This window comes from Pyxicephalus adspersus, chromosome Z (genome assembly GCF_032062135.1).
Source record: "Pyxicephalus adspersus chromosome Z, UCB_Pads_2.0, whole genome shotgun sequence".
Classification (NCBI taxonomy): domain Eukaryota; kingdom Metazoa; phylum Chordata; class Amphibia; order Anura; family Pyxicephalidae; genus Pyxicephalus; species Pyxicephalus adspersus.
The window spans coordinates 77,703,910-77,721,979 of NC_092871.1; the positions used below are offsets into that span (position 1 = coordinate 77,703,910).

The following is an 18,070-nucleotide window of genomic DNA, read 5'->3' on the forward strand; positions in this document are numbered from 1 at the left end:
TTAAGTGGTAGGTAAGGTGAGCATGGATCTCATTTGATAGGCACGGATCATCTTATAGTGGTCTCAGTGATTGCCTTGATAGACTATATATTATTGTAGTGACATTTTCCTGCAATGTGCAATCTGTGGCTGATCAGCTCCCACCGCATTCCATAGGAGAGCTCGCCTTGCCACGCCTGCCTACTCCTCAATGCCCTAGCTATGCCCTGGCATCTGCTCCTTCTTCAATCTGACAGAAGCTGAAAATCCCTGTCTGGTGCAGAAATGCAGACACCCATCGACTAGCCAATCCATCAATGAGAACAATGGGAATAAATGTGCAATGATTATTGCTTATAAAAGCGTATAAAAAAATATTTCCTGGTTTTTAAATCTGTATATGTTATTACACTCGCAGGTTTTGTATTCGTAGTACTATCCAGAGCGTCCTACTACTACTCCTCCCATGGGTCATGGATTAAGTAAGGCCAGAATAAAAACAGAACACTCTATCCGGCTAACTGAACTTATCCAACAAGTTGTTGAGATAGATACAAAAACAATTTGTATTTGTATCTAAAGCCGCTTCCTGCATTGACTGATAATATTGGGTTTTCCTATTTCCCTCCCTCTGAACAGTGCCTGTATATCTACTACACTGCCAGAATAGTTTGCAGGAGTCAACCATAGCTCAGATGCTTAACAATTTAAATATGGCATGGCATGCAGGGTTCTCCGCAGACTCTTTTAGCTGGACGCACCACCCGGCACTTTTTAGCACCCACCCGACGGTTTTTGGGTGGTTACTGAAGAGTTTGGTCACAATACAGGTGCTGCCACCCACCTAAAAATTCTTCCCACACGGCTTAAAAAAAATTCTGGGTTGAGCACTGGCACGGTATGTTAAAATAAAAAAAATGGGTGCCAATTGAATGCCCTATAATATAGATGACCACTAAAGAGAAGAATTTATATTTGTGTATGACATAATCAAAATATAAAGCAGCAAGCAAAAAAAAAATGAATGGGTCCATGGAAGAACTGACTAGGTTCTCCTGCACTGCTGTGAGCAGCCAGACCAGCAGATTTAGACATCTATAGCAAATGTGTTTTGCATGGTCTATACTCATCTGAATGTGTGCAAAACAAGTCATAGATACAAGGATTAACTTGGTGATGCCACTAGTTCCTTGTAAACTGGCTAAGACCCATCAAAACCTATGAAACTGATGATTACACATAAGGAATATATGAAAAACAGGTGTTTCTGAAACTAAAAAAATCACGTGAAACATTGTAAATACATAGTCAGAACATTGGGTGTTTGGTCCAACATAATCATAGCAAAAATACAAATACATTAATGTTTTAAATCACTCAGTTGATTAATTTAAAAAGGAATCTGAACACCTTAATACTTGTAAGATTTGGCTAGAAGTTTAGACAATACCACAAGGATACCCAAGGAATCACATGACAAAGGATCACACACAAATTTTGTGACACCCAAAAGAAGAAGCACACACGTACAAAAATGAAAACTGCATGCGGTCAATGGACAAAGTGAGGACAATCTCCAGAGGCACAAACAAGAGTGATTTGGTCATAAATGAGGGGGTCATAAAAGATGGGAGAAGTTACCTACTACCATCCTAGATGGAAATAGTCTGCTGTGACTTGTAGTTGCACCATATCTGGAGAACTGTGGGTGGGGTATTCAGTTGTGGAAACCTCACCTATAAATTGCCTCAGCTTCCTAAGATTTAGGGAGAAGTATAAATCTTCAAATCGATCTAAAAGATAGCATTTCTGAATCAAACTGATTAACGACCACTTAAAACCTGTGAATTTATGAATGTAATGAAGACAGGTTTACCCAAACATAATAAGTGATGCAGCAAGGCCTATAATACCCTGTGCTAGCAGCAGCACATTGGAGAGTCAAACCATTACACTTACACACAAGCAATGACCAAGGTCAACGTTGATCTGACACTTCCACCTTCACAATTGCTCTAATCAGTAGCACTGTTTAGGCAGCTACAGCACTGTTACATGAAACAATGTGCAGGGGGAAGGATGTTGGAGATATGGGCTGCCACTTGTGTGATACAGCAGGGGCCCCACATGGTACTAGCAGCACAAGGCATTTTAACCCATATTGCATTACCTAATATGAAAAAATGAACTGTAAGAAGGGCATATTTAAATGCGTTGACGCATATTTGTTATTTGTTAACCTTTTTTATTGTTTGCCAACAGGAAGGTGAATTAGAAGAGTAGGCCAGGGAACTGGCTTTAGTGGTGTGGTGTGGTGGCAGCTGTAGGATACCTAAAATCACCTATTTCCTTTGGCAGTTCAGAAGACAAATGTTGGCATACTAAAGGTCAATCTAAAAGATCCTCGGGTGAAAGAATGTTGAAGGCTGGATGTAGCCCAAGCAATTCTTTATTGCTCATACGCAAGGATGGAGGGGCTAGTCTAATCTATCTAGGACTGTAGGTTCCTTTGGTGTAACTCATGGAGGCATCCTCATTTACAATGGGAAGTAAAGAGTTCACCACTGTGTAATGTCATTTTATTTCAACCTCATTATGGTGGGGTGTGATGACCATTGCCGTCTATGAACCTAATCCTATCTAAAACTCAAAAATAATTCTAAAGGCTTTGAGTTGTGTGTAAGCCTAGTGGTTTGGAATTTGCTTTAGATATGCAGAAAATATGGTGAAGTATACACAGAGGTACAATTTCATGTCTCATAGCTTTGTTCATTTCATGGGGATCAGGGACCTAGCCAGGATAACTAAGTATCTTTGATTTTAACCAATCAATTTTTAACCAACCCTTTATTACCCTAGATAAAGGTCAACTATTGTGCAACTGCAGGCTATTGGTGACATGTTGTTCTTAAGTTCTACCACAATGAAACAATCTGTAGGTATTTTGCACTTCTTTGGACCCCCTCTAAATAATAACCGGAGACCAATCATTTTGCAAGGAAATGTGTGTGTCTGGTTGTGCCTCGAGAGAAAAACATGAGTGTGAGCTTGTGCCAAAACAGTTCTTACCAACTTCAGAGAAAGCTTCATGGCAAAATTTGGAGATTCAAAATGAAAGTAAAAAAAGGGGGTGGGGAGAAGAGAAAGAAAACGGGAAAGAAGAAAGAGAAAAAAAAGTGTACATCAGCAAAGAATGGATGTTATGAGGATACTCTAGAGCATATAGTACCTCTAGCACAAAGACTTTGGGTGATAAAATGTAACACCAAACACAACCTGTGCGAAAGTTCACAAGTTCAGAAGCTCGCGGCCTGGAAAATAGGAGCCTCCCTATATCTGTTATAATGGCAGCTGTCAGAGAAGGATATTGTTTTAAGCTATCGTGCTTGGCACAGCTAAGAGTAGTCGTAGATTTTTATTATTAATGATAATTCTTATTTTTACTTGGACACTGTTTTCATAATTCTTACCACAGAGTGAAGCACATGTTAAGAGTTTCCTTATTATTTAAGCCTAAAATTAATGTATATTATTAAAATATTTAACCCCAATACTGTAAAAAAAGGAAATGCAGGTGCCAAAAACACTTAAAAGGAAAATGGTGATTTGATTGCCCGAGATATTGGACACTGCTTACAAGGAAGATTGCGTTAGATGGAGTCTTTGATGGACTAGGTCTGCCTGCACGATTGTCCTCAATTATATTGTGATCAATACACTGGCCCTAGTCATGATTTTGCAGCAGTTGGCTCACATTATTATCATTTTGTCACCTTTTGGGGATCTGTTCTTCAAATAGAATATATTTAAGGGCCATTTCAGACTTGTGCTTTATTGTTTTATTCTACCATCAGTTAATTGGCGTGGTGGAGAGTGGTGGAGAAACTTTCCATGATCTCCTTTGCACATTGCACTGGCTGTGGGGGATCACAATGCGGTACCTGAAAGCAAGTTGCTTTTGGCTGTACATTTGCTTCCTCCTTTTGGAGGAAGAACCATAAGTCAACTGCACTCAAGTTCACCCAACAAATCAGCTGTCAAACCCTGCGGTTGATAGCATAGCAGTTGAAGAATGATAGCAAACAGTACAAGGTCTCTTTTACAAATTACTAGCTTTTGATGTTTCTGCCTATTTTACAAATGCACTTTTTATAATCAAATTTAGAAACACCTTCCACCCCTTCTTCTCTTTATTTAATATCCTATATGAAGATAGGATACAGCCCTCACATTTTTAAAAGAATGAATAAAATCACAGTGAACAATAAGTCAGACAATTTTGATATGCGACCTTTTAAAATGGCAGTCAGTATTGTTAGTCTTGCCTAACAGACATGCAAAGCAAAACTTTCTTCGAGCAGAAAAAAAAAGTTTGTTAATCAAGATTTCATTGCATGCATTGTCAAAGCCATTTGACATCAGGTGCCATAGGGTTCCTTATTAGACACTTTTCTGCTCCAGTGAGATTGCTTGTATACCAAACACGCAAAAGAAAAGGCAGATAAAAAACATCTGCCTACAAATCAGAAATAGAGGCACGCTATGTAAGTATCCACTTTTACTGATCAATTTTTATTCGATAAAATGACATTAGGATTACTTCAAAATGTGTATTTTAGTTACAGGTAGAAATGGGGTAGAGAAAAAGGCTCCATCCACTGACACTTTTTACTGTTGGCCCTTCACTTTTCTTTGTCACGGATGCTTTAAGAGACCCCCGTACAATAATTTAAAGATCTGTTCATTTGGTGTTTCCACCCTCCATTGTGCTGTCCCTCCTTTTCCTGCTACATCCTCCATATTAGAAAATAAATTATTCACCCAGCAGGGACATTGTGAACCCCTTATAATGTCACGGAAGGTGTTTAGACCTGGGAACTCCATACAAAGACCTCACCAAGAGGCCCAAGAGAGATAAGAAAATGTTAGGTGGGTTACAGTTCAATCAGTTCTTTACAGGCTTATGTTGCCAGGCCTTTGTTAACCTTAAATGGATTTTGCACTTCCAAACACGTTTAGGCAAAACTAAAACTAGGTTTAAGGAGGTCATATTCAAGTGAGGTCCTCAATAGGTCACATGCACCTCATTGAATTCTGAATAATAGCAGAAGCATCCAAAATGGATGTCAAACAGATACCACGAACAACTGCCAAAGACCCATCCTCTACTTCACTTGTACAACTTGTACTACGTTGTACAAACCACCAAGGTGTCACACCCATGGTTGCTTCCTTCTGATTGAGATTCTACACTGTTTTGAAGGAAGCTGGAGGTTGCATTTTTGTGACTCTGCAGGGGAAATATCGCCATTAGCAAAAAAAAAAAAAAAAAAAAAAGCAAATATAGGTTATGGACAGCACAAAATTAGGTCAGCAGGTGTTCTTTTTTGGCAGCTTTAAAGAAATATACTTATGGTACTCTAGCAATGTATTTAATAAATACAGAATATAAGTGTACACGGTTGTCACACTCAGAAGCAATAAATTGCAGCATGCCTGCTGGAAAAAATAGTTTGCATTTGTGATGGGTTTGAGAGGTGTTTACTTTGCTTTCACACTACCCTGTATATGGTAATAAAAACAAAGCAATGCAAAAGCATCATTAGGGGAAAGTGAAACATTTTCCATGTGATTGTAGACATGTCCTTTAAGCACCAGACAAAAACAGACACACAGTGGAAGGGGTTATTGCATTTCAGGGGAATCCTGTACTTTGGTGAGGACATGACAGAGCTTGTGTGAGCTTTTTCATTGTACTGTATTGTGCAAGGAGGGGCTGGTTGGCTATAGACACAGAGCTGTTACTGCAGTGACATCAAGAGGAGAATACAAAACACAAGCATGAAGCCAAACACTAGGAGATGAAGTCTTCTCCAAGTTGACAGAGCTGCAACATTGTCTGAACTCCTTAATGTGCCAAATGACAGTGGAAATAGGCTCAAAGGACATATGTAACCAGCAATAGGTAACTTATCAGGAACTGTCTGCACTGTCCCAGAGATACCACCCTAATTTATTATTTAGCGGTGGTTTTCAAGTGCTGGTTTCATTCCATTTAATTGGGGGCAATGCTGACCGCTCTTATTTGAACAGTATGTTAATTTTTGTGTGCCAGGAAGGTGGTTGCAAATAAAGTGTGTACTCATTTTTTTTTAGATGCCTTAAGTCAGTGGTCAGCAAACTTTTTTGGCTACTGGGCCATTTTAGGAGGTCAAGAAAGCACACTAGGCCGGACTCTCTCAAATCCTGCGCTGATGGCTTCACCCCCCACCAGGAACACCCCTGAAGGGAAATCCCTCTCCTCCACAATGCATACAGAGGAGAGGGAATGTCCCCTTACCCCAGCAGCGGAAGTGTTAACGCCGGCCGCAGTAAATAGGGAAGGGAGGCATAGCAAGGAGGCTCAAGAGCCGCGGGTTGCCAACCCCTGCCAGCCATGATTAGGCCGGATTGACCAGGGGGGCATTAGGCCGGAACGGACTACTGGCCAGGCCATATCTGGCCTAAAGGCCAGAGTTTGCTTACCCCTGCCTTAACTAAAGCCTAAGTATGCAGGTATGTCATTAAAAAGCTAAACCATTTGTGCAATTTAAAATTTAAATATCAGTGTTGTGTCCGAGCCACGACGATGGCTTCTTTATTACCCGTGGCTAATAAAGAAATCCTATTAATGGATTTAAAATACTGTTTATTATGTGTACTCTCTACTAACTAGTTCTCTTATTCATTCCAGCTGAAAAAGTTTTTAATTAGTTATTTTGTATAACCTAATAATGAAGGCTAGTGTGTGTATATAACAGCTGTAGAAATAATAAACAAGTTATACAGAGAAATTTATACTTATCAGAAATGAATACAAAATGTACCTTGTGTCTGGTTAGTTTCATATACCCTAAGCTATAGGTAATATATTATAGATCACATTTGGACTACTTTTATGTCTTCTCTATGCTGCCCAGTTCAGGAAATGATAGGAGTACAGCAACCTTCTTGTGAACTTTGGCACAGATCTGACAAATGCAGTTTGTATATATTTGTAAATGGATTAAAAACACATAACTTCTCCAGAGGGTTACCTACAAACTAATAATGCTCAGCATGAAGTCTACACAGCATCGCTACTACTCCTGTAAGGCTTACACTGGTGCCACACAAACACAAATGACCTCATTCATTAGCACATCTGAAGCAAGGCCTGCTCTTGCTGCCTGCAGGAACCAGTGAGATCCTTCCCGTTTTGTCTTATGTAAAGTATGGGCTTATCTAATAAATTGGAAATTTTGTTATTAAATTAGGAGCAACAAAAACATCTCTGATGGTGACTATGGGCAACAACCCCACCGTCCACCACTTTTTACAAACCTGGCCCATTGTGTTTCTGGCACTGCTAAGCTTTACTCAAGAGCACTGAGATTGTGAACATTCACTACGCACCTCACAAGCGGTGAAATGTAATCCCGCCACTCCTCTGCTAGAGAGCGAAACAAGCAGCTGAGGAGTCCCACGGGATGCAAATTGTCGGATCTCATGTAATTACAATGATACGCTGTCAAATCTCTGTCCACTGTGACAGCCAAGCCAACTGTCAATACACCAATACAAAATGTGGTTCATGGGGATTTTAGGGTTCACACCTTTTGGGGAACATATATTTGCTAGCTATGGATGGGAAACGGAGATCCACTTTTACTAATCTAAAGCAATAGACAGATTGTTGTTTCTCTCATGATATTGAAAACGACATTCCCCAGTATATCTTCTCAGACAATGGCTAGCTTTGCATGATGGGTTGGATGTACTAACTTCATGTGTAACTTCACTCAATATGGTTAAAAGTAACCATATAGTATATTCAGAATTGAATTACCTACTTGGTTTTTATATCTTTTTTTTTAACAGACACCTGTGCTAAAATCAAACTCCCAAAATGCTGGTGCATCAATACTAAACTACCTACAATAATAAAATGAATAAGAAAAATTAAACATTTTTATTGTATCGTTATGTGACTATGCTGTGTGAAAGCTGCAGAGCCTGTCTAGACTGGTAGGATATTGTATAGAGCAATGTGACATACACTGCAATAACTTTTACTTGTTAGGTCATACCATATACATTTTCAATGTCAATATGTGATTAGGAAAATTTTGTGGACATTCAACTAAAACTGAAAAAAAAAATATTTTTGTAGAACCTTTTATTTTTGGTAAAACTAAATTGTGTGCAGTTTATATGGACTATAAAATTCCCGGCTTTGCCCCCACTGACATGACCCTTCTTACTTCAGCAGAAGAAGCTGGGAACTAAGGTGTAAAAATGTCTCTACGACAATCCATGAGAAATATATAGATGCATTCTCTGGCATCTATCGATTCGTTAACCCTTAAATTAACAATGTCTACATCTGAAGAAATAATTGTCCTTGTCACCTGCAGAAACAAAGCAACTTCTCCTTTTTATTATCAAGTGGAATGGGAGAATAGGTTGATGTAGTCACCAAAACCCATTCCTCCTTCGGACACCCACAATGTAAAGTATATGTGACACATAGCCACCAATTAGCTGTATGGGCAGACTGATCAGTCACTAAAGAAAACCAACAGAACAGCAAGAGAAACACAGACTGCCAATATTTACACTGGAGCAATTTTAAACTAATGAAAGACAATGTCTAGCTAGGGCTACAGGTTACAGCTAATGGTCTATAAAACTTTGGATCTAAAGCTGTCACAACAGGGCAGTGATTACAGCACATTGTAATAGGCCTGGATTGGTGCACGGCTCTGCAAACACAAGATAAGGAGCAGAAATGCAACTTGAAAAGTTTTTATTAAGTTCACGTCTGAATCAGCATGTACTTAGGTTCAAAAACTACCAACAATTGAAAAAATAAACAATGTGTAAAGTGAAACTTCAGACATAATTTTCTATGTTTTGGGACGCGGTCAAATATTTTTTCGTCTGAAATGATTGTTCATGACAGTTTCATGATCGTTTTAGAACAATTGTTGTACAGACACATTGTTTGCTCTCTGCTGAGCGGTCTGTTATTTTATCTGGCAAGTAGGTAAAGTAAGTGAGAAGTGCCCCCTCTTCATTTTACAATACAGAAGTTGTTCGGAGATGGAAATTGGTATTCCAGCACAGTGGATAACTAATGACCTCCTGACACAGATGGACTTCTATACTAACACTAGATTTTTTTGTCAGGGACAACCACAAACTATTATTTTGGGCTATATATATGTGTACATAATATTTGTAAGGCTTTCATTGGTGGGGAAGTTTTGCCGGTATTTCAGGTTGTTTAAAAGCAGCAAGATAGGAAATTTCTCCAAAGAGGCACCCAAATTCTTGAGTAGAGTGATGAAAAGTTCAAATTTCAGTCTTGGTTTTTCTTTGTAATCTTCCCGCATATTTATGTTCTGTACGGTGCTCATCAGAGCAGGAAGTTGGATAAACCCCACCAGAGAAGAACAAGACGGCACTGAAAATGTACCCTACTCTTTCCAAAACTAAACAAGAAAATTGTTGTGGGGAGTTACACTTTAAAGTTCTAAAAAATAGAATCCTAACATAATTTTCAACAGATCTGTTTATCTGTGATCTCAAGGAGCCCTTCTGGTTTTTATCTTGAGCAGACTGATGGGACTTAACATTGTGGAGATCTGTGTGTAAAGCTACGTACACACTTCCAATTATTATCGTCGGAAAACGAACGACGAACGTTCCTGCACGATATATACGAACGATCGTATAGCACCGATCCTGCACATAGAGGTAACGACACGATCGTTCGTAGATATTGTACACACAATAGATACGATCGTTTAAGCGATAGAGGAACTATGTGCACGACAGGAAAGTGAACGGACGTTCGTTCATCACGCATGCTCTGACCATGGACGATCAACGAACGACCGTACACACGAACGATGTTCAACGATCGTCGCCCAATCCGATCCGCCGGTCCGGTCGTTCGTTTCCAACAATTTTCCTCGTTCGTCGGCGTCGTTGGTTACTTTTTTACGAACGATTTTTTGCCCAATCGATCGTTCGTCGTTCGATTGGAACGATAAAAATTGGAAGTGTGTACGCACCTTAAGACTGGTTGAGTAGTAAAGTTGAAATCACTGGTCAGAGCTGACAACACTCTGGACTAACAAATGTTTGCAGGCTTAGTGTGTTTGTTAAGGTTAGCATTCACTTTTCTCTACTTGCAAGGACATTAAATAGATAAATCACAAAAAATATGTATGCATTAAAGTCCTTTACTGCATTTATTTTTTTTCTATTTTACCTCAACATAAATTTTAGGAAATCTAAATTAAAGCTATGGACAGTTGCACTTTTAACAGCCTTAGTAGAAGTCCTGATGGTGACCAAGGAAGGTGTAGTCCTGGGGATGATTTAGGAATGTGGAGACTTCAAAAAGTGTATCAGGTAGAAGAAACATTTCTCAACTAAACTATATACAGTAAATATTTTATGTTGTAACACTATGCAGGACAAACCATTGGGTTTCTCTAATACCATCCCTTGCATATAGTTCTACCTACCATCCTCTAGCTTCCCTCTACTTCATACTCCCTGACAGAAGCAATAAGAAGGTCTTTGTCAGCTTCAAATAATTTTGGCATACAGGACTGAGAACCTTCTCCCCACATCCATGTGACAGTATTACTGGCCTATGTGGCCAATTTCCAAGCACAAGTGCTATCATGTAGGAAGAGGGGAGGGTCGCATACTCCTCATAGCCGGGATTAGGAGCAAGGGAGTTTAGGTATAAGCAACTGTTCCTAAAGAGAACATGTCGCTTTGTCCTGAGGGGTTTACCAGCTGTAGATCTATGTTAAGGTAAGTTGGCCTTAAAGTAGATGTCAAGGTAAATCTTATGTTCTCCTCTAATAATGTCTCCCTAAACAATGTACTTGATATGTAATTGTTCTATCTCAATATCATATGGATAACAATTGGCTGTGTTGGTGGCACAGATCCTGCTATATCTGGTGAACTGAAGACTGGACAGTGACAACGAAGCCTTATACCTTGCCAAAAGAAGCTGACAGACAATGCAGTGTCAAAATGTGCTGTGTGTATTAGGTAACCTGTAAAATATGCTCACAGTGTCTAAATTTGTCAACATCCTATGTTATCAACAATGACCTCATGGTATTTCCTACAAATTCTGCCCTTATTGTGGTGCATTGATCTCCACTTTTACTAACCAGACTGAAATCTACAGTGTCTATGCTGCATTTGTACATATAGACGCATCCACAATTGCTAGGACCTGCTAGAAATGTGCACACAAAAATGCACTTCACAAGGCAGCTTATAAAAAGCCAACCTTACAGGGAAGAGGTTGGAAACCAAGCACATCTACTTCTGGCTGGTGATTACCATCACTGGAATGTGATCACCTAAACTGGCAGTGTTAAATAAACATTTTAATTGGTAATAAAAAATCCCTGTGAACAGGGCAGAGGAGGTATACCAGTAAATTGTGTGAAAGCACTTTTTGTATCAAAAGCACTAAATAAGTCCTATCATGATGGGAATAAATTAATTATTCCTATTTAGATCATTTCTATTCATAGATGTTCAACAAAAGCACTTCAATGATCATTTTCAAGGTTGAAAGTGGACTGGTCAAGTTGGAATTTCCTGACCAGCTAATGCTGTTTACTAGAAAATACAGCTAGTGTAGTGTGAGCTAAATACAAAGATCAACACACGTCTATGTTTCCAGGTAAAAATAAATACAAAAATATTCCACAAGCTGGTCGAGCCGCCACCAACTGACTTAGGCAGGATTGATTCTTCCTCATACCAAATTGCACATATCGGGTGACCTTATTCTCTGAACCTTAGTACATGCTGGCTCTTAGCAGACCTAGAATAAGTTCTAGCTCCTGTGTTTTGACCAACGATTTGCCATCAGAAGACAGGAGCAGTGCTGTGATCTAGTAAGCTACAAATGGTTCTAATGTGTGCAGAAGCTGGCTGCCAGCCTATCACCAAGTCACTTACAACATAGTCCCTAGCCTCAAAGGCACACGTGGGCTTCCCTATAGTCCTCTTCATCATCCCTTTGTGAAAATATACAGATTGAGCCTGAGTCAGCCATAAAACAAAAACAAACAGATGGTTACTTTGGCCACAGGTGAAGCCCTAAACGTACACTGGGCCCTCTAAAACCCAACCCTTACTATGAGAAAATTTGGTACTGTAAGGCAGTTATGGAAAACAGCAGCTTTATCTTCCTTATTCATTACCTTTCCAGCTCACTTACACTTTTACATGCACTTGAAGTATCCAATATAATTAGTCAATTAGAAATATTGAATTATTTAGTGTGATGGCCTAATTGACTGGTAAAAAAAACTGCAAAAGTGGATGAATATTCATTTTTTTTCTTTACTTTGGTTTTGGAAGGGATAGAGTAACAGCTAGAACTCCTTCCGGGTTTATTTTGCTGTCTATGTCCCTACTTGGGAGATTGACTCTCTTTTTTTGTCCTCCTGACAGCTGTCATTGAGATAGAAAGTGATTAAAATTGTACTTTTTGTCACCCAAACAGGAGAAGGGAAATCCTTCCAGTAGAGACATCCACTTCAGTGACAACTGTCTGAGATGGGTATTTCACCTAATATTTTTAGTAAACCTTTTAAATATTATATATCACGTTTGGGAATAAACAGGACAGAAAGAAAAATGAAAAATGTGCACGGGTTTTAAACCTTCTCTACTTTACAGATAAAACAATGGATTGCTTGAATAGTCCCTCATACTATATGGTTGTTGGGTAATCTGATTATGCAGAATGCAACATATGTGGCCAGCTTTAAGTAAATCGGAAACCTAAAAAACAGCAGTAGAGAATAAATAACAAACAGAGTAATGTGCCTATTTAAATGAAGTCCAATCCCCAGCATGATTTGTCTGGGCAATACTGGGACCTGCTGTTAAGCAGTCATGGATACCCAGAGATTGCCTGTGGCTGGTAAAATTGCTTTGTCTTTCAAAGCCATTTAAGGACAATGTGAAATGTGCTCTTTGCTGTTCCAATCATCCTCTGCATACAAGTAACCTTTTCAATGACACCAAAGCTGGCACACAATAGGCAAGATGCTTTTTACAGATATGTTCTCTCATCGATGGAGCGTTACTCCTTTCATACGCTTCCCTTTATTAGTTGGGCTTTTGTTGCAGTGCTTGCTGGGAAATCGAGTACGCCCTACTAATCACCAAAGAAGGCATTACTTCCCTGGTACAATAGAATAATGGCGTTATACTGCTGTGACTGTGGCCTGTTGGTAACATCTGAATGATACCCGTGTATTGCTACAGAATTCTAACACTACATGAAAGCATCATGGTCGTCTCCCCAAATCCTGTGCTGTTTCAAAAACTAAACAGAAAAAAGTACCATCTTGCAAACATTTGAAAAATGATGGTGGTTTTGCTGAGTTTTAAAAAGTGCTGGTCATCTAACCAATGACCAGAGGACACTAATAAATGTTTTAATTTACTTCTGGCTAATCCACCATTTCCTGTTTGCTCTGGTGATAGAACTAGGAGTTTAGGGACCACATTAGAGAGGTTGTTCAACAAAACGGAACAATAGGGCACATTTATAAAGGTCGGTGCTATACTTTACAATTGTGCTTGGTGCTTTACTTGCTGAAGCAATAGAGTCCTTGTAATTTCCATGATTTCAAGGCTACATGATTTAGGCCTTGATATGGTTACATTGCCATCTAAAAGCTAAATGTGTATAGCTACCAGAATTATCAGCTAGCCAGTGGCTAAGATGATGAGCCTGTCACAATGGTTACCATTATGGACAAAAATAAACAAGTAAACACAAAAAAGGTAAAATATAGGTAAAACTGATAGGACATGACCAAAACAAAACATATTGTATGTTTTTAACTGTTCGTGCAACAAGGGTACAAGGGAAATAAGGACAGCGAGTGCGAGATAACCAGAGCACAACTTACCCCGCGCTTTAGACTTCTGAAGCAGTGGATTTTGGGTTTGGAGGTCATGAAGTCGTTGAAGCGATGGGAGAGGGGTTCCTTTTGCTGCTTGGGAGACTGGGGGCCGTTGGGAACAGCACAGGGTGAGGCAGAGGCAGGGGGAGGAGGAGGGGGCTGATGGGGGGACGTTAAGAGGGACATAAGCTATGTATAAGAGAAGGAGCAGTGATAGAATATAAACCAAATCAAAAGATACAAGGAGAAAAAAAAATAATAAGAAACAAAACACAAAATCAAAATGAGGATTAAACAATATTTATTCTGAACCAATGGTATAAACACAACAAAAACTTTAAAAATTAAAAAAAAAAAAAAAGAAAATGAAAGATGGAATCCATGAGTTGCCGCCATGGTTTGGAAAGAAAGAAGAGGCTTAAGAATGTTAGAAGACGAGTGCAAAACACAGTTTAGAAATCCCTTATGAACCAATTAAGGGTGGAAGAAGCCATGCAAACTGTAAGCAGCATTCACCAGCTAAGTGTGAAACCAAAAGCAGGAGGAGAAAACAGCATGACTCCCACCAATCACCAAATGTCGTCTGAAACCTTCGGACCTATGTCCAGATATTTGACAATGACCAATGGTGGATTCCCAGTAATGGAAGGTGTCCATATATAGTTTATATCTAAAAGTTAAGCTATGCTTGGTAATTGCCTATTTAGCCAAGCAAAAAAGCTTTATCAACTGCAAAATGACAATACCGGCAAGGTGTACGAAACCCTACAACATATGTACCCTATGGTGGTATTAAGCTGGATGGGTTACAATTAGAACACCGACACTAAGATGTTATATAAAGTAAAGGATGTATGTGTAATTCTACAAGATAAATGGTGGACTGGAGACTTGTTTTTAATCTGGGTGTACTGTCCCCATTATGGATCCTTACCCAACACTATAAGCAGAGCTGCACACCAGAAGGCAAGATGATTGAGACCCAGCATGCACCACAGTAAATAAGGAACCAAGATTGGAAAGAAATATGAACAAGCAAAATTGTAATCCAGAGAGCTTCAATAAGGTGATTCAACTAAGAAAGAAGTTGAGAAAACTGACAGCAGGAGTTAAATATTTGTATACATTTTAGTGATGTTTTAGAGTGACCTGGCATTTTTGAAAACCAAGCTTCATCTGTTTCTAGGTCTTTACATCTCTGGTGCACCTTTTTTATGTTTAGTTCTCTGGTGCCGCCCTACTCCTGGTCAGCTAGGCCTTTTAGGGATTATGCATGTGCTTGTGGAAGAATGCAGATCAGAGATCCAACATAAAAGCCGATGGACATTTGCACATCCAGGTGACCTTTTAATGCTTTGGAACAAGAAAACAAATTAAGCCACCACATCTAAGGACATGGATGGTTGTTCTTGGGTTAGATACACTTTGGGGTACATCTTAACACATTGATTACATTTAACTCCAGCAATCAGTTTATCTGCATTACGTTCAGTACATTTATACTTCAAAGGGTCCATTTTGAAATATGTTATTAGTCAGAAAAAATATTCACATTCTTGTTTGTCAAATACATTGGCATAGATTTTTAAAAAAGAGAAAAGGATGCTGAATTATTAAATGTTTATAAAGAAGGTGAACCTTGGTTTCCCATTCCAACTGTGTGAAAGAGAAATTAAAACATAATCATTATCGGTCAGTTGAAGTGAAAGCAGGTTCACCTTATTTACCAACAATAAAGTTAAGGCCCCTTTTAAACTAAATTGCAGCATTGTACATGTTCAACCACGCTCCCTAATGCTCCTACTGAGCGAGCTTTATGGGAGCGGCTGGGAACTAACCATGCATACAAGTGGTTGCAGTAGGGTTGTGGCAAAGGCAAGGGCAATGCATGCAAATCCATTGACCTGCGGTGCAGTTTGCCGCTCCTGGATACGCAGCAAAATTTTGCTATGCTCCTGGGATGGCTAACAGTGTGTGTGTGTGGGGGGAAGGGGGTCTAAGTTTGCTTAGTAAAATCCTCTGCTCTGTTAGTAAAGCAACCATATTATATATAGACTGATGTCTTTCTATAGACAGAGTTTGCCCTACAGTTTCTATTTTGGATCATTTAAAAACTTGTCTGTTTGACTGTAGAGAATAAAAGAATTTATGTCAGGCATACGACTAATAGACACGTTAATGGGCAGATTTTACAGAAATGATTCTTACAAGTTAAAAATAGAAATGCATTTCCATAAAAACTCATTAGTTTGGGTTTTATTTCCACATCCCAAAAATATACTAACAGGTGAACTGTCTTCCCTTGAAAAAACTGGACTATGTTAAGGACATTAGAATGAAGCCCCTCTGAGGGACAGTCAGTGACATGACTATGGTCTCTGTACATCCCTGCAATATATGTTGGTGGTATATAAATACAAGGTAATATCAATTTGTGGTAATAGTGACAGCACTGCCTGGCCTCCATTGGCATTTGTTGCAATGCTCCCATTAATAACTGGTGGCACAATATATTTTTGGGAAATGTAAGTTGATTGTACAAAAATTTAAACATGTATGATGAGCCATAAAAAGAAATCGGATGCAGACGAGACCTTTGAAAGAGTCCCAACACAGATACTGAGCGGCTGACTCTTTACTGTTATTGTTAAGGTTTTAGAGATAGATAATTCAAAAACTTACATTGTACTGACCAATAAATAACATATTTCAAAAAAAATGGTCCAATTTTTACATCACTAGAAAGTAATTTGTTCCACAGTTAAAGAAGGTCACTTGCAAAAGATAGGACTAAACCATTTTCCTTCAGAACCAATAGCCAACCAATCAGAAACATTGATTAGAGACAATTCAAGGCAAAATGTGTTGTCCTTAAGAGAAGCATTGAACTCCTCCAATCATCTGGTGTAACGGGCTATCATGGAAATCGCCTGGCCCAGAAAATGGCTGTTATTGGACCTATGAAATCAATGGTAAGCGTGAAAGCAATAAACCCTGCACCACTGAACCAAAACTTTTTTTTTCTAATTATGTACATGTAAAATATTACATATTAGAATTTTGTGGCCTTTTCAACCAACAGGAGAAACTCATGTGTGTACTCAACTATGTACAAAACTCAATAGCTCAAGCTGAAATTTACACACCTCTGAATAAGTCAAAGTAGTTAGTCCCCTTTTCCCTTCTTGCCTGGTAAGACTCCATACAAATTTTCATTTAAAGATAGCCAGTTAGCAAACAGGCCCCAAACTATTCCCTTTAAAGAATTTACTAGGAGAACTTGACTACATTATTTGACATTGTGGTTGTGGTGAAGAAACTAAAATATCAGTGCTGGGAGGAGCTGACCTGTAACGCTAATTGTATATTGGATTTTTTTTATAGTTAGACTTTTATTCTTTGCAGTTTTCTTTCATGAAACAGTTTACCGATATCCCCTAAGGTCAGCGATGAAGGTTCTATTGCAATCACATACTTAGCTCTCCTTTTAAAGTGGAAAATTCTGAAAAAAAATAAGAGTTCACAAAGCAGTCCGGATTGTTTATACGCAGTAGTATAAACAGTGACTCGAATTGACAGCAGTTAGCATGCGGTTTATGAGTGGTGATTAATCAGGTGGTAAGTGAAATAATAAATGCATCAACAAATAAACTTACAACATAAAAAAATCTAAATAAACAAAACAGACTGTAAATATTATTCAAACTAAAAAATAAATAAATAAAATTTACCAAAACTAAAACAGTAGGGATTAAAGCAGTAAAAAAAACTTTTATAAGTAAAAAGAAGTACCTTATTTTTCTTAATAAAAGGCCACAACTTGCTGCGGGATTTGCCAGGGATTTTGGGATCGGTCTTCCCATCAGCCCTGGTGTTTGTAAGGCTGGTGTCTGACACAGTGCGTTTCATCGACTGAGTGAAGTCCTCAAAGTCGACATCTCCTGGAGGCTCAAACCCAGATTTGAAGGCTTCTATGACTGTCTGAGAATCCTAAAATATGGAAATAAAAGGAAAGAGGAAAGTCTATAAGACGTTACAATGAAGGTAAAGAAAAAGTTAGGGATTTCATGTCCATGGGTACAGATACTATG

The 18,070-nt window shown here is 38.8% G+C and overlaps 1 protein-coding gene across 15 annotated transcripts in view; it reads right to left on the reverse strand.

The window, feature by feature from the left end:
* FNBP1 (formin binding protein 1) overlaps positions 1-18,070 on the reverse strand; it is a 138,556-nt gene that overhangs the window by 15,222 nt on the left and 105,264 nt on the right. For 5 of the 15 annotated variants that reach the window (XM_072429894.1, XM_072429892.1, XM_072429896.1 and 2 more), the window contains exons 9-11: positions 17,772-17,969; positions 13,986-14,168; positions 3,049-3,063 (exon numbers count right to left, since the gene is read on the reverse strand). In XM_072429894.1, the coding sequence (XP_072285995.1) occupies positions 3,049-3,063; positions 13,986-14,168; positions 17,772-17,969 (396 nt within the window). Of the gene's footprint in view, positions 1-3,048; positions 3,064-12,012; positions 12,097-13,985; positions 14,169-17,771; positions 17,970-18,070 lie in introns of all 15 variants that reach the window. The other 10 variants (XM_072429895.1, XM_072429898.1, XM_072429899.1 and 7 more) reach the window with 5 other exon arrangements.